The 24,929-nt window shown below is 43.8% G+C and overlaps 2 protein-coding genes and 1 long non-coding RNA gene across 5 annotated transcripts in view; 2 read left to right on the top strand and 1 right to left on the bottom strand.

Annotated features, from left to right (window-relative positions):
- The window catches only part of LOC137603825 (rho-related GTP-binding protein RhoQ), a 41,361-nt gene extending 28,445 nt beyond the window's left edge, over positions 1-12,916 (top strand). Inside the window, exons 4-5 of the mRNA XM_068327623.1 lie at positions 7,015-7,110; positions 9,772-12,916. Of these exons, the coding sequence (XP_068183724.1) occupies positions 7,015-7,110; positions 9,772-9,933 (258 nt within the window). The 3' untranslated portion in view covers positions 9,934-12,916. The remainder of the gene's footprint in view (positions 1-7,014; positions 7,111-9,771) is intronic.
- LOC137603827 (uncharacterized) lies at positions 649-20,443 on the bottom strand. Its single transcript, XR_011037329.1, has 3 exons — positions 20,313-20,443; positions 6,700-6,815; positions 649-5,723 (listed from the first exon to the last, which is right to left on the bottom strand). It is a non-coding gene; the product is annotated as an uncharacterized lncRNA (long non-coding RNA).
- Positions 19,320-24,929, top strand: part of socs5b (suppressor of cytokine signaling 5b) — a 28,162-nt gene continuing 22,552 nt past the window's right edge. For 2 of the 3 annotated variants that reach the window (XM_068327622.1, XM_068327621.1), the window contains exon 1: positions 19,320-19,718. The gene's annotated coding sequence lies outside the window, so the exon portion shown is untranslated. The remainder of the gene's footprint in view (positions 19,719-24,929) is intronic. The other variant, XM_068327620.1, reaches the window with a different exon arrangement.

The raw sequence follows: 24,929 nt of genomic DNA, 5'->3' as shown, positions 1-24,929 counted from the left end.
TGTTATGAAATTGTGATTTTTGAAAATAATAGTTAATTCGGGCGGCAGTGTCTCAGCGGTAGAGCAGATGTCTTGAGGACAGATTGCCCAGCCATCGGTGGTTCGATTCTCACTCCTGCCAGGACATCCCTCAGAGTGTGAGCTGAGGGTGGGAGGTGTCAGCTCATCCCCCAGCCACTGCCAAGGTGCCCTTGAGCAAGGGGCTGTCCCCCCTACAAGCTGCTCATTTGGGGCGCGATCCCTCAAGCCTAACCCATCACTCTGCCTCCCCCTACTGCTTGTTGTGTGATGTTAATAACTGCATGCCTACAAGCCCCTAGTGTGTTGTGTTCAGGGGCCTGTATTCAACTATGTGTGTATGCATAACCTAACCCATATGTAACTGCATGCAAGTGTAGAGTGTAAAGACAATTTCCCCATTAAGGGACAATAAAGTGGACTTTTTTTCTTTCAAATTAGCAATTACTTGATGATTTTTAAGTTTATAATTTTACAGTAATTGATAGACTAAGAGTGAATAAACATTATCCATTTTAATTAAACATGCAACCAGCCTGTTGAACAGAAATTATGCAAAACATTGCAGCTTCTTCAGATATAAAAAATTGTGTTAAATGTGACTACACTAATCAGTGGTCTTATGCCTCATACAATATACTAATTTCAATTCCATCTATCCATCCATCCATCCATCATCAACCGCTTATCCGGGGCCTGGTCGTGGGGGCAACAGTCTCAGCAGGAATGCCCAGACACCTCCTCCAGCTCCACCAGGGGGAGCCCGAGGTGTTCCCAGGCCAGCCCAGAGACATAGTCCCTCCAGGGTGTCCTGGGTCTTCCTCGAGGTCTTCCCCCGGTAGAACGTACCCCGAACACCTCCCCAGGAAGGCGTCCAGAGGCATCCTGAACAGATGCCCGAGCCACCTCAGCTGGCTCCGCTCGAGGCAGAGGAGCAGCGGCTCTACTCTGAGCTCCTCCCTGGTGACTGAGCTCCTCACCCTATCTCTGAGGGTGCGCCCCCCCACTCTACGGAGGAAACTAATTTCAGCCGCTTGTATCTGGGATCTTGTCCTTTCGGTCATGACCCAAAGCTCATGACCATAGGTGAGAGTAGGAATGTAGATTGACCGGTAAATCCAGACCTTCGTCTAGCGACTCAGCTCCTTCTTCACCACAACAGACCTTTATTTGTCCCTAAGGGGCAATTGAAAGAACATAAAGCAGCAGCATTGGTGCAAAAAAGCAAATGCAGAGTGCAAAAACTGGATCCGAAACAAAACACCAGCACTAAAATACATAAACTGGTATTCAGGCGTTTTCTTCATCTTCCTAACCCGCTTCATCCGGTGTCACGGGTCCCGAGGTGCTGGAGCTTATCCCAGCTGACTGGTGGCGAGGCAGGGGACACTCCGCCAGTGCACCACGGAGCCACACAGAAACGTAGACAAACACATACCCACACCTACGGTCACTTTGAGATTGGCCAATTAACCTGAAACTTTACGTACAATATAAACAGGTATGTTCAATGAGGTAATAAATACATTGCACCCTCACGCATTCAAGCATCCATGCTTGCGACTTCACCTCATCGTGGATTTTTAGTAGGCAATCATGTGATACCGTACGCACATTCGATTGGCTGATGGCATCCAGAAGTGCGCTGTGCTCCGTGAGTCGCGGACTTACGTGAGACACAAAAGTGCTTTAAATAGTTGACAAGAGTGTGGGAAAAGGTAATACAGATAGAAGATGGTTTAATATCAGCATGGGGAGGGTCCATAAACCTTTAAATTACCGTAAATAAGATATAGTTCATTGCTCTATCGCAGAATTCATTAATCGTGTGGTTCCTGGAACACATTAACCGCAAAGATCGAGGGCACACTGTATATAAAAGACTGTAAAAACTGTAATGCTATTGTGGAGGAAAAGAGACTTTCTTAAGACAGGACATAAGTGTAAAATATTTGTAAATTCCAATCATACATTTGGTTGTATTATTTTATTAAAATGGAATCTCCACATCTATCACCACTGCTCTCTTCTGCTCTTTGTCCATCACCACTATGTCCGGTTTGTTAGCCAGCAGCTGTTTGTCAGTCTGGAAGCTGAAGTCCCACAGGATCTTAGCCTTGTCGTTCTCAACCACCTTCGGTGGTATGTCCCATTGGGATTTGGGTACTTCTAGTCCATACTGGGTACAGATGTTCCTCTACACTATCACAGCTACTTGGTCGTGCCTCTCCATGGTTGTGCCTGACCACACTAGCCTCTTACACCCTGCTACCACATGCTGGATTGTCTCTGGGGCTTCTTTACATAGCCTGCACCTTGGGTCAGATCTACTGTGGTAGATATTGGCCTCTATTGCCCTTGTACTTAGGGCCTGTTCTTGTGCTGCCATGATCAGTGCCTCTGTGCTGTCTGTCAGTCCAGCTTTATTCAGCCATTGGTAGGTCTTCTTGATACCAGCCACTTCCTCTATCTGACGGTGGTACATGCCGTGTAGGGGCTTGTCCCTCCATGTTGTCTCCTCTTCCTCCTCTTCCTCCTCAGGTTTCTGCTGTCTAAGGCATTCACTGAGCAGTTCATCTGTTGGGGCCATCTTCCTGATGTACTCTTGGATTTTTGATGTCTCATCCTGGACAGTGGCCCTGATGCTCACTAGTCCTCGGCCTCCCTCTTTCCGCTTAGTGTACAGCCTCAGGATGCTGGACTTGGGGTGAAACCCTCCATGCATATATACAGTATATGCTGTGCACATATATGTGTGTGTGTGTGTGTGTGTGTGTGTGTATATATATATATATATAATGTATATAATTATATATTAGGTAGATCTGTTAGCTAAGTTAAATAATGCCATGCTAGCACGCTAATTAATGCTAATTTGACGTGCTGAGTTACCTTAATGAGTATTTATAAAATGACACGCCTGTCAAACCACCCAACTTTTCTCCCAAAATGGCTTTCAACTCCACTCTTATCGTTCTTTACAAAATGGTGTACCTCTTGGATAGCTTCCACCCTGAACTCAGAAATTTCGTTAAGTTTGATAGCTTCCAATCTTGAGCCCAAAGAAAAAAACGAAAATATGTAAAGTGGGGGGGGAATTCTAACTGCGCCACACACACTCACTGTGTTACAGAAAAGACAAACTTTCATTGTAATTTAACAAAAAATAACAGTATTAGTCAATCACACCTCAGTTATTTTGCAACAAATCTGAGCAAATCTTGAGCTGCTTAGAGCACAGCAAAATCTTATTGCCTTTTTAAACATTAGATATTTAGTACAAAGTCAGATTTACTGTCGAATTTACCATATATACACGACATTCAGCACAGATGAAATTGCAGTCCTCTCAGACCCATGGTAAACAGGCAGTACAACACAGGCAGTACAACACAGGCAGTACAACACAGGCAGTACAAAGGCAGTACAATGGGCAGTGCAACACAAGCAGTACGACACAGGCAGTATAACAGGCAGGTCAACACCAGTTAGTACAACACAGGCAGTACAACAGGCAGTGCAACACAAGCAGTACAACACAGGCAGTACAACACATGCAGTACAACAGGTAGTACAGCAGGCAGTACAACACAGGCAATACAACACAAGCAGTACAACACATACAGTACAAAACAGGCAGTGCGAGACAGGCAGTGTGGGACAGGCAGTACGACATAGACAGTACAACAAAGGAAGGACAACACAGGCAGAAAGACACAGGCAGTATGACACAGGCAGTACAACACAGACAGTAAAACATTGCAGTACAACGAGCAGGGCAACACAGGCAGTACGACACAGGCAGTACAACAGGCAGTACAACAGGCAGTACAACACAGGTAGTATGACACAGGCAGTACAACAGGCAATACAACACTACGTCACAGGCAGAACAACACAGGCTGAACAACACAGGCAGTACGACAAAGGCAGAACAACACAGGCAGTACGACACAGGCAGGATAACACAGGAAGTACAACAGGCAGTACAACAGGCAGAACAACAGGCAGTACAACAGGCATCTTAACACAAGCAGTACGACATAGGCAGAACAACACAGGCAGTACAACAGGCCGTACATCAGGTAGGTCAACACTGGGAGTACAACAGGCAGTACAACACAGGCAAGACAACACAGGCAGTACAACACAGGCAGTACAACACGGGCAGTACAACACAGACAGTACAACAGGCAGTACAACACAGGCAGTACAACACAGCAGTACACCACAGGCAGAGCAACACAGGCAGTACAACAGGCAGGACAACAGGTAGTACAACAGGCAGTACAACACAGGCAAGACAACACAGGCAGTACAACACAGGCAGTACAACACGGGCAGTACAACACAGACAGTACAACAGGCAGTACAACACAGGCAGTACAACACAGCAGTACACCACAGGCAGAGCAACACAGGCAGTACAACAGGCAGGACAACAGGTAGTACAACAGACAGTACAACACAGGCAGTACAACAGGCAGTACACCACAGGCAGTACAACAGGCAGAACAACACAGGCAGTACAACAGGTAGTACAACAGGCAGAACAACAGGCAGTACAACACAAAGCATGAGAGAAAACACAAGGGATGGTAAACATCTCTATACACTCTTTAATCCTGTAGGAGAAGTGACGTGTGCGTCGTCCCTGAGTTTATGGGGGGAGGGAGAGATGTAGTCAGATGCTGGGGGGAGGACCGGGCAGTGTGAGGGTAGAGTTCAAGGCTATGGCAGGGGGCAGAGCAGGGAGGGAGTTGAGCCTCCTGAAAAGGCTGTGAGAGGGGGGGTGGGATCACCTGCAATGCTGATGGCTTTGCGGGTGAGGCGGGTGTTATAAATGTCTGTGAGGGAAGGGAGAGAGACACCAGTGATCTTTTCAGCTGCTCTCACAATGCGCTGCAGGGTCTACAGGAAACGGTGCAGGTGCCGTACCACAGGGTGATGCAGCTGGTCAGGATGCTCTCGATGGTGCCTCTGTAGAAGGTGAGCATGATGGGGGGTGGGGCTCTTGCTCTCCTCAGTTTGCGGAGGAAGAAGAGGCGCTGTGGGGCTTTTTTGGCCAGCGATGCGGTGTTGCGGTCCCAGGACAGGTCCTCGGAGATGTGTACACCCAGGAACTTGGTGCTCCTGACCCTTTCCACTGCAGCACCGTTGATGATTAGTGGAGCATGCTGGGTGCGTGTTCTCCTGAAGTCCACAACAATCTCCTTCGTCTTCTCCACATTCAGATGGAGATTGTTGTCCTTGCACCACATAGCCAGGAGGCCCCCCTCATTCCTGTAGGCTGTCTCATCATTGTTGTTGATGAGACCCACCACAGTCTGCAAACTTGATGAAGAGGTTGAGCTGGAAGTTGGTGTGCAGTCGTGTGTCAACAGAGTGAAGAGAAGGGGGCTCAGAACACATCCTTGGGGGGCTCCCGTGTTCAGCGTGATGGTGCTGGAGGTGTTGTTACCAACTCAAACTGCCTGTGGTCTCCCTGTCAGGAAGTCCAGCAGCCAGTTGCATATGGAGGTGATGAGTCCAAGCTGGTCCAGTTTGTGGATGAGCTGCTGGGGGACGATTGTGTTGAATGCTGAGCTGAAGTCGATGAACAGCATTCTGGTGCATGAGTCTTACTCATAAGAGATCATTTATCACATTCTTCCACTGAAGTGCGCAGAGAGATTCCTCCCACTTCTTTCTCGCCTTTCACACATCTTCATGCACACACACACACACACACACACACACACACACACACACACACACACACACACACACACACACAGAAAGAGAGTGATCAGGGGGGGACATGAATAGAGAAATGTACAGATCTATAGGTTTCTGTGGAGATTCATCAATCTCCACATACACTTAAGCAGCTATATGGTACAATAAAGAGTTAAACGATATATAGAAATTATCCCACCCCAGTCCGGACTAATTCACAGATTTACAGAGCTCTTTGTGGAGAGGCCTGTCACTCACAAATGGGAAACCCAGCTTTACAGCATCACATCATAAATCATTGATGAATGGATTTAGAGAACGACTCCATGTGTTATCACTCTGGCACCTGTGGAATCCCGCCAAAAGGCGTCACAACTCTTCGCCGTTCATAACTTGACAGGAACTTGCGACCTCACAGGAATGCCAGTTCACACGGCTAAACAACTTGAAAGTTAGAAAACCGTATGACGCCCAGACAGAATACCGTTCACTTACAGCTATCAGTCTCTATTCTTAACATGGCTTTCAAAGCTGCCCGTTGACGCTGGACCTTCAACAGCCTGTTTCACAAATATTTATAAACCAAATAAAAAATCAGTCAGAACCAAAAGCCCTTAATTTACCGATTCTATTGTTTCTGATTTCTCATGCATTTTTCATGCCAAATAAGCTGTCTTTTTAACTGCTCACTCACCTTTTTACATTTGTTTTTTAAGTTTATTGAAAGTCACCCATTGAATAAGAGGAAATATTAAACATATGTCTTTATTCAAAGCAAACAAGATAATGACAACAAACAAAAATTTGGAAAATTCTCAACCTATACACTGTATATGTAACTAACACAGGTAATTTCAGGAAGACTAACTAAACCAAATTTATCTAAAATAATGTTTGACAAACAGTCTCACCAGAATACCACAGCATCTCAAGACAGCGCAAAAGTTAAGCCAAGTAGCTTACCTTTTTTGTCTGCGCACATTGCATTCTGTCTGTCCAGACGTGAGGTAATGGCTGAGGGATAGAATTGTTAATCCTCCTTGGTCGGTGACGGCAATTTGTGGTGGCAGAGAGGCTTTCTTAAGACAGGACAAAGTACATGAGTATAAAATATTTGTCAATTCAAATCATACATAGGTTTAGAGTAAATCCAACATTATCATCAATGACATTCTTTGAAGGTGCACCTAATAGTCCAGTGCACCTTATAGTGCGGAAAATACTGTAGTCAAAAATTGCTTGGCAATGTAGCTCAATGATGCCCATCATCTCTTCCAGGTTGATCTTCGTGATGACCCAAAGACAATTGCCAAACTGAATGACATGAAGGAGAAGCCCATCTCCACAGAGCAAGGACATAAACTGGGAAAAGAGGTTTGTGTGGTGGTCAACCTCAAGAAGTGATCATACAGTGGTTATAAGCATAGTGACAAATCTACTCATAAATTTGCTTTATAGCACTGTCCATTTATCACTGTTGTGACCACGTTCAGGTGGTCTACAGATTTTGCTTATGTGGGTATTTGATATACTTAGATAATCTTGGGGTCCTACTTTCAGAGGTGAAACCAGACAATAGCCCTATTCAGTGTTTTTAGTCATGTGGCATTGGCACCTTTGCCCTGACATCTGCCTGAATGCAATGAAGGTGAAATGGTATTCCATCTGAATCCACCTCTGTAAGGCATCTGTGAAGCGTTAAGTCAATATTAACAAGTCAATGTCAAAACAGAAGTTTGCATGAATGGAGTACCCAAGGTGTGATGTTGTAGTAATATGTTCAAGTGTCCAATCTACTCAGGATAGCTATGCAGCAGCAACAGGAAATCTGTTATTTGACGAAAAACAAAACAACTGCTTAACTGTTGATATTGTGAAAAATATCAGCCTTTATGCTAGATGTTACCATGCACATCTCATCTGTTAATGTTAACACTGGCATACCCTGTGAATGTACATATTAAAATGATATAGTGATGACTTTGGCTGGTCCAGGCTGAACACATCAAGGGCAATATAGATTAATGCGTTTTGGCAAATGAAAGACTGAAAATCAGAAAGGGTACAGATACCAAGTGTTGACTGGCCAAAGTTGTTTAATCAATCCACTGGGCTTGTAGAAAGTTCCTTGAAGACATTTTACCTCTCATTCAAGAGGATTCTCCACATCTGGTGATGGTTGGTTTTGCCTCAGCTTCTAAATTCTGAGGTGTTGTCACGGCGATCAGGATTGGGACCCAAACACAGGGTGGAGGGATAATCATCCATATTTTAATCAAAAGGAAGTCAAGGCAGCACAAGAAAAGCAGAAGAACAAAAAACAACCTGGCAAAGAACCAAAGTCCGAGCTGGCTTATAAAGCCTCAGGCTAGTCAACCTGATTGGGTACAGGTGTGGAGACGAGCAACAGGTGTGGAGACGGGGCTCCGCCCACAAGTGCAGCTTCTCTTCCTGCCACACCCCAGCACCAACACCGAACCGTGACAGTTGTCACAATAACCAATTTGAGAGACATCATTAAGCCCCCTCAGTCATGGTGGTAATGGTAATGGTGGTCATTAGCATGAGCCACTTCACTTGAGTCCAGCTGCTGAATACTGCTTGTTTTGAAAAGGCCTGATTGTAAATGAAGAAGAATATCAACTTTATTAATCCCCTTAACGGGGAAATTAAGTTTTTCACTCTATACATGACTTTTTTGTGTCAGATACAGGATACACAACACACAGGAAGCCTGAGAGCATGCAATTAGTAAGCACAACACAACAGTACATGGGGAGGCAGAGTGAAGGGCAGCAACTTCTGGTAGTGCTCCAATTGAGCAACTTGTAAGGGGGCGGCGCCTTGCTCAAGGGTGCCTCAGCAGTGGCCGGGAGGTGAGCTGACACCTCCCACAGTCAGCTCACACTCTGAGGATGTCGGATGTCCGGTGGGAGCAGGAATTGAACCGCCTGTGCCTGGTTGGAAGATGTCCACTCTACCGCTGAGACACTGCCGCCCCAGCCGATGAAAAATATAGAGAGAGATGGTTTCTTCAGCTTGACGTGGATGGCTTCTTACACTCATCTCTCAAACTGCCCTCCCTATCCAAAATGTGAACTTTGGTGTCCTGCAATGAGTGCCCTTCTTCCTTGAGGTGAAGGAAGATGGCAGAATCCTCTCTTGAGGTGTTGGCTCTTCTGTGGTGAGCCACGTGCTTGTTAAGTGGCTGAGATCAGCTGGGGCAATACCAACCACCTCCAGAACTGAAGAAGCCTCTGGATGAGAGGTGAAGCATCTTCAAAGAACTTTCTACAAGTTCAGTTCTTTGATTTACAGTAATCCCTTGTTTATTCATGCTTCAAGATGCACAGCTTCACTACATCGCACATTTTTATTAGGTAGTCATGTGATATCGTACGCGCATGCTATTGGCTGACACCATCGGTGTGACATCACTTTGGGTGTTAAAGAAAATTGTTTCTTTAACACAAAGTGTTTTAAACAGTCTATCAGAGTGTTTTAAAGGTAATACAGATATAAGATGGTTTAATATCAGTATGGGGAGGGTTCATTGACGTTTAAGCTAACGTAAATAATAAAGTAAATAATTTGTCGTTACTTCGCGGAATTTCGTTTTTCACGGAACGCATTAACGAGGGATTACGGTAAAGGCCTTTGGATAACCATGATCTGGATAAACCTTCACAGACATGTGTTGACTATAGACAAACTGTTTCAAATATGACATAGTGTAAACATATAACTTAAAATGTAATATTTAATGAATTCTTTAATAATTTGTTTTTTCTTTCGTGTTATATACTATATTGCAACATAGAAAAATGTCTATATGAACCAGACTCATCTTTTTTGTTTTTAAATAGGTAATAAATTTTGTTGTCCATATAAGAATATGTGTAGATATACCTGTAGATATACAGTATGTAACATCTACAGTATCTACATATACACACATATATACAGCATGTGTAGATATAAGATCTAATACCTAGTAACATATTTTTTGATGGTCCTTTCTTGTCTTCTAATCAGATTGGTGCATGTTGTTACGTGGAATGTTCCGCTTTGACACAGAAGGGCCTAAAGACTGTGTTTGATGAGGCTATCATTGCAATACTGGCTCCCAAGAAAAAGAAGGGAACTCTGAAGAGAAGACTGGGATCCCGCTGCATGAACTGTTGTTTGATTACGTGATTGCAGAAACCAACACCAACAACCATAAACCAATGTATCTGCAAAGAAAGAAGAAAAAATAAAATGCACAAAGGAGATGTACCTTTAGATCTACCTTGTCAACCGCCGTTTATGATGGAGTACAGGAGCAGAAACTCATGCCACTTCTACAGAAAGACTGGCTTGAACTGTCTTTTATAACCATTTTTGATAATTGCCTTTACTGTTGCATTTTCTGTCCTTGATTAGTTCATCTCAACATAAAAGCAAATGTTCATATCAGGAGAGACAGCCTTCAGATGGACAACCTAAAGAAGAATCTAAAACGACACTGACAGTAATCATGATACATTTATTAACATGAGGGACTATTTTCTTTATTTCAAAACCTGTCATTGGCCCACAAAGTCTGTCTGAATGTACTGTATCTGTCTAGTGGGACTTACCAGTTCAGCAACAAAACATTGTTTCATTGTTTGGGAAAAACAGAAATGATGAAAATCCTGTTCAACCAATACATTGTGGACATATGAGTATATTTTTATGTTTTATACCCCTGACGTTTTTTTATGCAGTGGCATGATCATCTTTTCTTTTCTTTTTTTACAATCTGTTCCAATGAAAAAAAAAAATTACATTTAAGGTTTGGAAAACAATGAGTACCTAACTTTTATATATTGCTTTATACCCATGACCCCCCACCCCCCCAAAATAAAAAAAACTGTCTTTACAGGAAAGAAGCACAGTGTAAATGTAGAGAGCATAGCACAAACTTATTCATTCATTTTCATGTACAGCCGCTGTGTCCGCCGTAGCGGGTCACAGGGAGCTGGAGCCTATCCCAGCTGGCATAGGGCGTGAGGCGGGGGACACTCCGGGCACGACGCCAGTAGCACAAGCTTAGATAATTAAAACTCAAGAATATGTACAAATACTTTATTATTTGAAATATAAAGTCAATAATATGGTACAGGAAGTTTTTGCTACTCTGTACACTACTGTTATTTAAAATTTCCTAGTTTTACTGTTTACCGATACGATTAACAAATGACCAATGAAATCATTTTGCACTGTAGAAACAACTGTATTCATAAATTTGAGACTAGTTTTAATAACTTTATGCTATGTAGTTGTCATTCTACTAAAAAAAACATAACTCAAATTACTGAAGTTGTCAGTAGTGTTTGACTAAATGATTAAATAGTCACAAGTTTTTCAGAAGATCTAAAGTAAAAACAAATTTATCTTTGTCCCTTATGCTAAATGGTCTGAAAGAAAATGTGAATTGAAGGGTCATTATTATCCAATTTTAGTTTGTCATAAACTCACACGTTAACCTCAGTGTAACTTGGGTAAGGAAGACATTCTCTACTCAGGTTGTCATGCAAATTTGGTTATGAAAGGTGATCAGCTGGGTTTTTGGATTAGACAATATTTCTATTCTTAATGTTACAGTTTCCAAAGAAACCAGTAGCAAGAGTCTGGGGTTTTTTCTCAAAACCAGAGAAACACAGGGATTGCAGCACCAGAGGGATAACCAAAGCCCGTAGTAATAGAACAGGCAGGGATTAAAACCACAGGATCAGAATCACAACGGTACACAGGAAGCAGGCAAAACCGTAACCCAAAAGACAGGCCGAAGGTCGCAGGCCAGCAAAACACAGAAATCACATTCAGAACAGGCAAGGTTCAGAATCCCGTAAAATACAAAACAGGGCTGGGCAATACGGAAACAGTCAAGGAAGCAAAAATAACGAACACACATGGCTCTCTGCACAAAGGAATACTGATCAACACTGCGACAAAGCCGCACTGCATTGAAGGCTCTTAAATACACAGACCAGGAGGTGACACGTTCAATTAGGTGCAGGAGGAACCAATGATCAGCTGATTACCAGGGGGTGAACAAAGGGGAAGAACTAAACACAGACTGGCTGAAAACCAAACAAAACAATCAGGGATAACAGGACCAGGTGCAACGAATCCAGAATGTGGAAGGAACTGAAAACCAGAAAAGTACATGATCTGAAAGTCAATAAATAAAAGTCATGAACGTATGCATAAGGCGAAACAGACGTAGCAGACACAGAGAATCACACTTAATACATCTAAAGACATGGAAATAATGAAATACATATAATAAGAAGAAATTCTGTCTTAGTTGCAATTGTCAGTATCGATTATATAAATATGGAAATAATACTTTGAAATCGCCCAAAACCAAGAAAAAAAACATAATTTCTGTCTTTCAAACAGCAAAATAGCTTTAAGAACTGAAATTCCGTAACATTAAAGCTGCTTAGAAAAAAATGTATCTTGTCAGAGAAAAAAAGATATATCTCACTTAATATTACATAATAAAATAATAATATAATTTATTGTAAATTGTCCTTAATGTTGGAATACAGCTTTCCGCTACCATTCGTGTGGCAGCACCGAGAAAGAGCTTCAACAATCTGTAATGTAAGCATGACGCAGAGTCAGAAACAACAAGCTTTACCACTGATGTGGACCTCATGTCTACAGTCTGGCAAACCTCCTCAGTCTAGTGTGATATTACCTGTTACTATTACCTCGCTCCTAATTGCATTTTCCAAATCTTCCTCTTTTCCACCTCCATAAAACCCCTACCACAATTAGATTTCAAATATTTCTACACAGCATTTGTTACATTATCAACGGAATATTTGCTGTATATAATTTTAAACAACATGGATATTAACACGTGCATTTTTGATACATCACTTGACCCCCTTAAAGTTATTTTTGATAGGTACATCATGGATATTGATGCTAAAACAGTCTGTGAATGGTGTTGTATAAAGTACATGAACAAACCAAAAACTATGATTGATTTTACTCAGCTATTGAGATTGATTACATTTCCTCAAAAAAAATTTAACAGTTATGAATGTTTCAAGCTGAAACCGCTATTGTGTTTTATGAGGTTGTGAAAACTTTCTTGTAAGCCAAAAACATGGATATATTCTTTATATGTATTTGCTGTTGGTATTGTTTAAATATAAACCAAAAGGTGCCAACTCTTGCTAAATGATTTGTTATTTATTTATTTTTATTCATTTTTTAAAGCCAGACATGACGATTAAAGCTTCCATGTAAATGGGACGAGCCTTTTTGATGATCAGCATTCTCTCAACCAGTTTCACTCACTTCGGTGGAAGTAGGGCTGCCATGAGACAGGACAGTGTCAAAGTCTACAATTCATTTTTTCATCGATGCTCTTCGATTCTTAATAAACTTGCTTGAACTGGTCTAGTGTAGAAGGAGATTATTTTAAGATTTCTTAAGTAAAATTATCTTGCTACATGGACAGTAGTGATGTCTGCTTTGCTCCAGCGCTCTGATACGCGCCTCAGACTCGGTGGGCGTTCCCATGGGAACCACTGCTCTGGAGCCTGCTTCAAACATGGAAAAACCATGTGACTGATGACGTTTGGCACTCCGAGTGCACCGAAACACTAAGCGCCCCATTCACCAGGTGACACACTGGTGCCCCATTCACCAGGTGACACACTGGTGCCCCATTCACCAGGTGACACACTGGTGCCCCATTCACCAGGTGACACACTGGTGCCCCATTCACCAGGTGGCACACTGGTGCCCCATTCACCAGGTGACACACTGGTGCCCCATTCACCAGGTGGCACACTGGTGCCCCATTCACCAGGTGACACACTGGTGCCCCATTCACCAGGTGACACACTGGTGCCCCATTCACCAGGTGGCACACTGGAGCTCCATTCACCAGGTGACAGTTTAGTGGTCCGGATCAATGGGTGATCCGAAACACCGGCCGGTCCCAGATGTGTTAGAATGGATGAAACAGCACAGTGCGCTGCCTATCGTGTCAATATCCCTTGGATTGATCACATTAGCGTTCCGATTACTTTACAACGGATCCAACCAGAAAGAGATCTCAAGTCTGCGAACATTTAGACCTGGTGCCGCCAAACAAAATAGATTTTTCATTTCTCAGAAAACTTATTTTCAGGCTCTGTTGCTCACACAGTAGAACATAATAAACCACACACTTCATTTTAATTTACAGGTGAAGGGTTTTCTGTGTTCCCTCCACCTGACGTACAGTAACAACACGTCATCAATGATGAGGCGTTACCAATCCAGACGTGAGAATGAACCCAGTGCTGCTGCTGTGATCACGTCTCAGGATTCAGACTATTTCTCACAACATAGACCCTGTTTTTTTCCAGTGACACTAATCATCCTATGTAACTCACACACACAACACATATGTACACATTTATATTAAATATACATGCACGAACATTTAATTTATATATATTATTGTTTTATTGAACCCTGAAAAGACCAATGATCATAAAACAATTTCCTATATGTCTACAATATAGCAAGCAAGGATTAACACATTGAATTAGATTATATTCGGTTTTAATCAGAAAATATATGCAATACAGGAATCATCAAAGCGCTGTTTCCTGGGCTCATTGATCGTTGTTTGGTTGCAGTACAGACACCCTGCTAAAGAGGGCGTCCACACTCTCAATGAATGGGGCGCCGAGTAATGAACTAGTTTTCGGCACAATTGTTACAAACGGTTTGAAGCCCCATGGGGGCCATTCAGACATCACTAATGGACAGATACTCTCACTCAGATTAATTATGTGTCACGATGAGCAGGATGAAGACCCATATGAAGGAAACTGTTGGAAAAGCTTTCATCCATAGTTTATCAAGAGAAAGAAGGCTAAATCCAGAAGACGTAAGAAACTCAAAATGTTCAACAAACTTGAGGGCAAGGGTAGAAAACAAGACATGGACAGGTACAAAACAATTTGGCACAGAACCAAAAGAGATCCCGGCATAAAAAGCCTCAGGCAAATCAGCCTGATCGAGTACAGGTGTTAAGAGAAACAACAGGTGTGGAGACAAGGCTCCACCCATGTGTTTGGCCTCTCCTCCTGCCACACCCCAGCACAGCAGAGCAGCAACACCGAACCGTGACAGTACTCCCCCTTTAAGAGACGGCCCCCGACGTCCCAAAAATGGTCCCTGGGGAGAAGGGAGGGTCAGTATTTGGCTCCAGGATAGCATGGAGTTCAGAACTGGGGTCTGGAACAGGTTCGAGTTCCAGAAAAGATTCAGGAACAGGCTGGGGTCTGGGCGCCGGAAAAAGCTGGTGCGTGGACTAGGGACCAGGCTGGGATGCGGACTTTGGGGCAGGCTGGAACGCGGACCCGGGAGCTGGAATATCGAGGAAGGCCAACATCCATGTGGTGGTGGCTGTCCACTACCGCACCTGGTCGGCAGCCGAATCAGAGCCCAGAGCATGCTGCTGGTTTGGGCAGCTGGTGCTGATTGGCAGCCACACTTACGTCAGTCTGCCCCAGGGCAGCTGTGGCTACACATGCAGTTTACATCACCAAGTATGAATGAAAAGTGAATAATGGATCAACTGTAAAGCGTCTTTGAGTGTCCAGAAAAGTGCTATATAAATCTAATCCATTGTTATTATTATTGACATGCAAACTCTGCACAAAAAGGAATTGAACCTTCAAGCCGTGAGGTAACATCATGCCACCATGCTGTTCATATTTTTTAATGAATTGTTTTCTGCATATGTTCGGCATGAAAATGAAATATATTTGATGTGATTGGCTTCCTTTCAATTTGCATAATTACATTTGACACAATGTGAAACGTATTGACTTTTGACTTGAGTTTGACTTTGACTTTTGGACTGTCTGAGTACCAATGGTGATTGTAACCTGTGCAAGGATCACACCATTCATTCTGTATCAGCTTCAGGGGTCCTTTGGAATGCTACATTCTCCTGCAAGTCTGGTTTTTAGGAAAAACCCAAGGAATCCTTTCCAGACAACCCTACACCACTCATGTACTTGGACCTATTCACCACTCGATTCATGAGCTCAATACATTCTCCAGCTTTCAGTTTGTGAGGGAAGAATCAATTATGGTCTGTCCCCTCACAAGGTGGTGGAAAGTGAAACTGAAGTCGTCTCATCATCAGACAGCAACAATCTGTCACCGAGCGTTCCTGAGGGTTCAGTTGTACCGGGTTCCTCAGCTTCTGTCACAAGCTTCTCTGCTAGTGTTGAAATGAACTCCTGTGCATGAGAGAAGCACTGTTCCCTGTCTGTCTGTCATATGGGGCAGCAGTGGCTCAGCGGTACAGCGGGTCGTCCAGCGTTTAAGATCGGTGGTTCGATTCCCGCTCCCACCCAAAAACACCCGGAGTGTGACTGGAAGGTGTCAGCTCACCTGAAGCACTGCTGAGGCGCCCTTGAGCAAGGCGCCATCCCCTTTACAAGTTTCTCATTTGGGCGCTCCACAAAGCGGCTGCCCGCCATTCTACATCCCCCTGCATGCTTAAAGGCTCCCTTGTGTGTGTTTGTGTGTATTACAGGGGCCTGTACACACTAATATGCATGCATGTGATTGATTGATTACTAACATACTAGAGTGTGCATTCTTAATTTCCCTCCGGGGATCACAACAGTATATAAAATTAAAAGAATTAAAAAAAATATAGCGGATAGGTATTGTCATCAATTGATAACTCTGTACCAGTCTACTGCAAATTAATTAATGCTAGTTGTGCAATACTACAGTTTCTTTGATCACTACTTGAGTCCTTCAAATTAAAAAAAGGATGCCATATAAACTTTAATAGGCAAAATAGAAAAAGATTAAGAACATCAGTTAATTAAAGTGAACTTAAGTAAAGTCAAAGTCAGAGTCAGCTTTATTGTCAAGTGTATGTGCACAACATACAGCACAGATGAAATTGCATTCCTGACCCACCGTAGACAGGCAGCACAACACAGACAGTACAACACAGGCAGTACAAAACAGGCAGGACAACACAGACAGTACAACACAGGCAGTACAACACAGGCAGGACAACACAGACAGTACAACACAGGCAGTACAAAACAGACAGTACAACACAGGCAGTACAAAACAGACAGTAAAACACAGGCAGTGCAACACAGGCAGGACAACATGGGCAGTGCAACACAAACAGAGGATCTAGAATATTCATTCATTCATTCATCCTCATTATCTGCTTTTTCCTGTCGCGGGGTTGCTGGAGCATATCCCAGTGAACTTGGGGTGTGAGGCAGGGTGTATGTGTATATATACAGAACGCCACCTTCTGTCTGTATTACCTTTTCCCACACTGTTTACAGCACTTTTGTGTCTTACGAAAGTTCGAGACTCACGGAACGGAGCGCACTTCTGCATATAACAGAAACACTTTTTTTTAATACAAAAGTGTTTAAAACCGTTTGTAAGAGTGTGGAAAAGGTAATGCAGATATAAGGTGGTTTAACATAAGTATGGGGAGGGTTCATGAAGTTTTAAATTACCTGAAATAATAAAATAAATAGTTTGTCACTCTATTGTGGAATTTAATTTTTTGCGGGCGGTCCTGGAATGCCTTAACCGTGAATAACGAGGGATTGGTCTACGATCAACAGGACACAAAGAGAGTTCATCAAAAACTCAAAAGGGAATGTGGAAGACAACCCTAGAGACCAATGTCAAGGTAATATCCCAAGTTAACATCAGTGCGACATATATCAAGGGGATGCACTATCACCACTGCTGCTGCATAGGCCTGAACCCCCTCAGTCACATCATCACAAAGAGTGGTTACAGATCCCGATTCCAAAGCGGGACAACAATCAGCCATCTCCTCTACATGGATGACATCAAGCTGTATGCCAGGAATGAGCGAGAAATTGACTCACTGATCCACACCACCAGGATCTACAGCGACGACATAGGGATGTCATTCGGATTAGACAAATGTGGCCGGATGGTATCAAGAAGAGGCAAGGTGATCAGAACTGAAGGGATTGACCTACCAGGGGGCAGGATAGAAGACATCAAAGACAGCTATAAATATCTTGGAATCCCAAAGGCTAGTTGCAGTCATGAGGAGGCCGCAAGGAAGTCAACCACAGCCAAATACCTCTAGAGAGTAAGGCAAGTCCTGAGAAGTCAGCTGAATGGCAAGAACAAGGTTCGAGCCATCAACATGTATGCACTGCCGGTCATCAGATACCCCGCTGGGATCATAAGCTGGCCAAAGGAGGAGATAGAAGCCACAGACATCAAGATGAGAAAGCTCCTCACCATGCATGGAGGGTTTCACCCCAAGTCCAGCATCCTGAGGCTGTACACTAAGCGGAAAGAGGGAGGCCGAGGACTAGTGAGCATCAGGGCCACTGTCCAGGATGAGGCATCAAAAATCCAAGAGTACATCAGGAAGATGGCCCCAACAGATGAACTGCTCAGTGAATGCCTTAGACAGCAGAAGCCTGAGGAGAAAGAGGAGGAGGAGGAGACAACATGGAGGGACAAGCCCCTACACGGCATGTACCACCGTCAGATAGAGGAAGTGGCTGATATCAAGAAGACCTACCAATGGCTGAATAAAGCTGGACAGACAGACAGCACAGAGGCACTGATCATAGCAGCACAAGAACAGGCCCTAAGTACAAGGGCAATAGAGGCCAATATCTACCACAGTAGATCTGACCCAAAGTGCAGGCTATGTAAAGAAGCCCCAGAGACAATCCAGCATGTGGTAGCACGGTGTAAGATACTAGCTGGCTTAGCATACATGGAGAGGCACAACCAAGTAGCTGTGATAGTGTACAGGAACATCTGTACCCAGTATGGACTAGAAGTACCCAAATCCCAATGGGACATACCACCGAAGGTGGTTGAGAACGACAAGGCTAAGATCCTGTGGGACTTCAGCTTCCAGACCGACAAACAGCGACTGGCTAACAAACGGGACATAGTGGTGATGGACAAAGAGCAGAAGAAAGCAGTGGTGATAGATGTGGAGATTCCAGCTGACGCCAACATCAGGAAGAAGGAACACGAAAAGATTGAGAAATATCAAGGGTTGAAAGAACAGCTGGAACAGATGTGGAAGGTTAAGGTTAATGTGGTCCCCGTGGTAGTAGGAGCACTTGGGGCAGTGACCCCCAAACTGGAAGAGTGGCTCCAGCAGATTCCTGGAACAACATCTGAAGCCTCAGTCCAGAAGAGCGCAGTCCTAGGAACAGCTAAGATACTGACAGAACCCTCAGACTCCCAGGGGTCTGGTAGAGGACCCGAGCTGGAGGATGACACACAGATACCACCTCACAAGGGTGACACACACACACACACACACACACACACACACACACACACACACACACACACACACACACACACACACACACACACACACACACACACACACACACACACACACACACTGTATATATGCAGGAAGTTATGTGGCTAACTTCCTGCATCCCTCACTTCAACGCGTTTCCAAGCAGATTCCTGCGGGGAACTTCATCCTCCACGTGTATTGGTGACCCCAGACGTCCATCTCAGTGAGTCAGCAGCGGAGTCTCCCTATTCGCGTCCTCTGGTCTTCCCCTCTCCTCATTGGTCGGATCGGCTGTCAGTCGGGTCTCCTCATTGGACGCTGTCTGCCCGTCCGACCTGCTGTCTGCTCAGCTACGTCACCTACCGCTCCGGCCGTGAGGGGAACTTACCGTGAAGAATGGGTTAACGCAACTCCGAAAACAGCTCTTCATGTTTTATTCCCACTGAAGCCTCCCTGTTCGCGGGATGAGAGCATCCAGCATCTGCGGACGGTCCGCCTGTAGCTCCACACCGCGGGCCGCAGCTGGGATGTCTGCCCGACTTTTGTGAGCCGTTTGTGGAGACAAAGAGCTTCTGATCGGGGATCGGAGGACCGGACGGTAAGACACCAAGTCCGGAGACGCCCCGGGACCCCCCGGGCAGCTGCCTCCGACCCGGGTGTCACGGAAACCAACACAACGAGCGCGTGTGTGTGTTTCACACAAGCTAACAGGCTAACCGCTAGCTGCCTGCTAGCTAAAGTTAGCTAGACGCTACAAAGTGTCACTCGAGGGAATGCTAACGGTTAGCATTGATAGCCCGTTAGCAGTTAGCTCAGCCTCCTGCACTCGTTACCAACGGACGCTGGTGAACTAGTCCCGGTTAGGGTAAGTGAAGCGCTCACCCGCCGCGGCCCGGCGGACAGGAGCCGCCCGTCCCGTCGGTGTTCGGCTGCGGGGCGTGTGGCTCCGGGCTAGCCGTTAGCTAACAGGCCTCTGGAGCCCCGAGGGCCTCCAGCCGGATGGAACAGCTGTAACGTGTTGTAATAACATGTCATAACGTATAGTAACAGCTTTATAACCACACAAGCCAGACTGTCGGCCGCCTCTCGGCGGTAGTGTGTAATAGAACCGGTCCGGAGCAGCTCGGGCCGAGGCCCCGCATGAGACCCGGTTTGACTGGAGTTCGGGGGAACTTACTGGTTTTTATCTCACCTGAGTCAGAAGAGAAGACTCCTAGTAACACTGCACGAAGATCAAGTGTTCATCAGAGCACTGCATTTAGACCTTCCTGAGCATAAGAGAAAATGTTGTGTGGTGTGATGTGAAGATAGGATCCATCCTCCAGTCCCCTCAGTGTGATCCAGTGGGTGTGAGGGTCTCTGGGGGCAGAACCAGCCCAGCTGTGTTCAGGACAGCAGACAGGAGCTGCAGTGTGACCCCTGGTATCAGAGGTCACACACTCCAGGGGATTTACTGTATTTGAAATGTCAGCTCTGGAATTCACACAGCTGGGCTAATTTTTTAAAATTTTTGCTGAAATCTGTTGTATGAGACACCACAGTGTTTGTGGTTTAGTGTACAAGTAATCAACAAGAGCTTCATTCTATTCGAATATAGATTTGTCTCTGCATGGCTGTATGCTATTGACTGCCTAATCGCATGAGTTGAAGTCCAACCTGTTAGTGTGTGTGTCAACATGTTGAATGATATTCAGCAACTAAAATAGATTTTTAATATTGCAAAATTAGGTGACAAACACTAACCAGATTTAAACAAAGTGAGAATGCCTAATGCAGTAAAGAGCAACCATAAGACATAAATGAACATTGGTGGGCATGCAGTATACCTGTGCAGTGTTTGTGATGAGAGTCTGCAACACATTACGTATGTGAGACTGGGCAGCTACGGCTACCATGAAGACAAAGTACCGGAAGAGACTTACAATCTTCAATTAAGACTGTATCCAAACCATCCCCACCTTGCAGCATTATATGAGGCCTTTAAAAGGTTGTTCTCAATATGAAGTGTGACAGAATGTGTTCAGTTTTAATTTGCTCAGTTTGTACCTTATAACAATCTACTGTAGTAATTAATGTGCGTATATGTCACGGGCAAAGTAATGGTTAAAAACAGTTTAAATTCAAATAATGCAAGATGTAATTATTGTTCTGACATATTTATATTATGGATCTTAACATAATGTCCACAATAAGCATGTTTAAATTGGAACCAGGGCAGAAAGTGGGGTGTGGCAGAGGAAACCATCCTATAGGAAGAGCATTTTAGCTTGTTTATCCGACCCAAGCCAAGATAAAGACTGTTTGGTTTCATTAGAACATAATTACCTTAATTTACATTATACATTTGAAAAATGGATTAGCGTTACATGAGGCGAAGCTCTCCATCTACCGTTCAATCTTTGTTCCTACCCTCACCTATGGTCATGAGCGATGGGTCATGACCGAAAGAACGAGATCGCAGATACAAGTGGCTGAAATGGTCTTTCTCAGGTGGATAGCTGGTGTCTCCCTTAGAGATACGGTGAGAAACACTGCTGTTCGTGAGGGGTTCAGAGTAGAGCCGCTGCTCCTTCACGTGGAAAGGAGTCAGTTGAAGTGGTTTGGGCATCTGGTGTGGATGCCTCCGGGACGCCTCCCTAGGGAGGTGTTTGTGGCACGTCCAGCTGGGAGGAGACCTCGGGGCAAACCCAGGACCAGGAGGAGGGATTATATCTCAACACTGGCCTCGGAACGCCTTGGGATCCACCAGTCAGAGCTGGTGGATGTGGGGGGAAAGGGAAGTTTGGGGCTCCTTGTTGAAGCTGCTGCCCCCGCAACCCGACTATGGATAAGCGGTGGAAGATGGATGGATGGATTGATTGGGCTGCTACAATTTTTTGAATAAAAAAGTATTTGGCCTCGAGGACAGATTCCCTGTTTGCAAGACAAGTGGGTGCAAATATGAAACATGTTCAACTCGTCCTCATGAACATCACCCCTCTGTGATGACTTTTATCGTGAACAAAGAATGATGTTAAAGACCATGCACGCAACTAAAAGTTCTAAAGCAATTAAAATTGGTTAATTTTTTTTTCTAATGAACCAGACTAAAAGACGGATCAAAAGTTTCTGACTGTCAACTGCTTTCGGTGTTGTCAGATGCTGAACATTATGAACCCATAGGGGGTGAAAACAAGGGATTTGCAGTTTTGTGAATAACATTCACATAGGATTACATTGATGGCTTTTTTGTGGTATTTTGCTGGTGTTTCAATGTGTTCATAATAAAATGTTCTATTAAAATAAAAAGTCACATTTACATTGGGTTTCCAATATACAAGCATACTTCAAGTCCTGATTTGTGTAGTTTATAGTCTATCACTAACAACAACAACAACAACTTTCATGATTCTTCCCACAAATTACTGTATCAAAGTGTGCATATACTGCACATGTTTAGCTATTTGGCAATTTCTGCCACTTTGAAACTGTAGTTAATCAGTTTCATGGTTTATGTAATGTGCACATTTTAAAATTACTGAGGAATCTGCGGGAATATACATTTGCTGTTAATGTGCTTTACTTTTGTTACGTTTTACTTCTAGCTGTGTTCTATCGTTAGGCAGGTCAGCATGACCCCCAGCCAGGCCAACAATAAGTCGTATCATTTTATTTATCTGTCAAACATAACCAGATATTCATTTATTGGAACACTTCAGTCCTGCACTGTTACGCAAAGCCTCCCTGTCTCTGCCTGCCTTGTTTCTGAGTTTTTCCTGCCCTTTCTGTCATTAACTAGTAATTGGGGCGGAAGTGTCTCAGTGGTAGAGCGGGTTGTCCAAAGTTTCAAGATCAGTGGTTCGATTCCCGCTCCCGCCCATAACGACACCCGGAGGTGAGCTGACAGTGGGAGGTGTCAGCTCACCTCCGGAGCACTGCCGAGGCGCCCTTGAGCAAGGTGCCTTCCCCCTTACAAGTTGGTCATTTGGGGCGCACCACGAAGGAGCTGCCCACCACTCTACCTCCCCTGCATGTGTACAGGCCCCCTGTGTGTGTTTGTGTGTCCAGGGCCTGTATTCACTAATATGCATGATTTCAACTAACTAGAGTGTGCCACAAATTTCCCCACGGGGATTAAAATCAGTATATAGGATTTTTTTTTTTTTAAATCAACAGGATACCATTTGGATAAATACAGCTGTGAGATGTAATGATGGACTGAACTGGAGCAATGCTAGTTTTTGTCTTCATCCACTTTTATCTTTGGAGTATATGTATCCCTAGTAATTACATCCCACTTCAAAGCGGTGATGTATTGTAATGTCAGTGTTAGTGTGTTTGTCCATTAGTCCACCAAATATCTTCACAACCGTTCAGATAGAAAGATGAAACAAAAAGCACATGACTCAGGCAGCGAAGGGGATGATAATGAGATGACGACCTTGACCTATGAGAAAACTAGGTCAAGGTCCAATTTCAACTCAGATCAAAGCTAGTGCTTTGATCTACCTATTCTTTGATTTACCCTGACCTATGAAAGTAGGTCAGGGTAAAATTTTGGGGAATTCAGGGGTGTCGTGGTATGTTGCAGTCTCTTACTGCCTTGGTTCTATTTATAATGCTGTTGTAGTTGGTCCCTGGTTTTCTTGTCTTCTTTGATCCATGATCACAGGGTCGTGTTCCACGGTTTGGGGTGCATTCGTTTCACAGATCATTTGCAGAAGTGGTTATTAGATCTGTTTTGACCTTTTTGTAAATGACTAAATCTAAAGCAAAGTGCTGCTCTTGAATAAAAAACAAAACTTCTAGTGTTTGTAACAGTAACAAATTATTTTGTTCTAAAACTTATGGACACAATACCTGCCATTTATCCGCCACACCGACTTTTCTTAGCCATCCTTTACATATTGCCATAATTAACTTAAAAATCTTATGTCTAATGTTAAGTAGATAACACATTCGTTCATTCGTTCATCTATCTGTCTTCTGACTGTTTGCTGTGGATGAGAGAGGGGGTACCACCCAGACACGTAACCAGTGCATTGTGGAGAAAACACATTCCGTTATTTAAATTCCTTTTCTCTTCTAGATGGATTTTGAGATCATTCCATACTTTCACATTATGGCAACAGGAAATAGAAAAAATATGTGAGTCGTGGTGGGCTCTATAGTTGTTTGGATTAAAACAGGTTCTCAAGGTAAATCATTTAAGAATTTTCAAGATTTAGTTACCTAATTTATTCAAGGAATCTTTTCAGCCCTTGTTGACAGATTTTTTTTTTTTTTTGAGAAAAATTTTAGTGGTGGCAAGATGCTTTTCAACATTGAAGAAAAGGAACGAAGACAGCAGAAAATACTGTGTTGTGTCCTGTAGGGAATTTCTACACCATGATTCTATGGTGATTTTTTTTCCAAGTGGAAGATCAAGTGCAGCAATAAATCATACCCATAGTTAGAATTGTGTCTTTATTTTGAGTGTGGAGTTAATTTTTTAATACAGTAAGCCCTCATGCATAGCACATCAACGCTCACGACTTCAACTCATTGTGGACTTTTGGTAGGCAGTCACGTGATACCGTACACGCATTCTATTGGCTGACGGCATCCAGAAGTGTGCTATGTTCTGTGAGTCTCAGACTTCTGTGAGACACAAAAGTGCTTTGAACAGTCTATCAGTGTTTTAAAGGTCATACAGATGTGGTTTAATATCAGTATGGAGAGGGTTCATAAACGTTTACATTACTATAAGTAATAAGATAGTCGCTCTATCATGGAATTTGTTAATCGCATCTGGTTCCTAGAATGCATTAGCCTCAAGGAACGAGGGCGC

Source organism: Antennarius striatus, chromosome 11 (assembly GCF_040054535.1).
Source record: "Antennarius striatus isolate MH-2024 chromosome 11, ASM4005453v1, whole genome shotgun sequence".
Lineage (NCBI taxonomy): Eukaryota > Metazoa > Chordata > Actinopteri > Lophiiformes > Antennariidae > Antennarius > Antennarius striatus.
The sequence above is the reverse complement of the archived record's forward strand: the minus strand, read 5'-3'. Positions and strand labels throughout refer to the sequence as shown.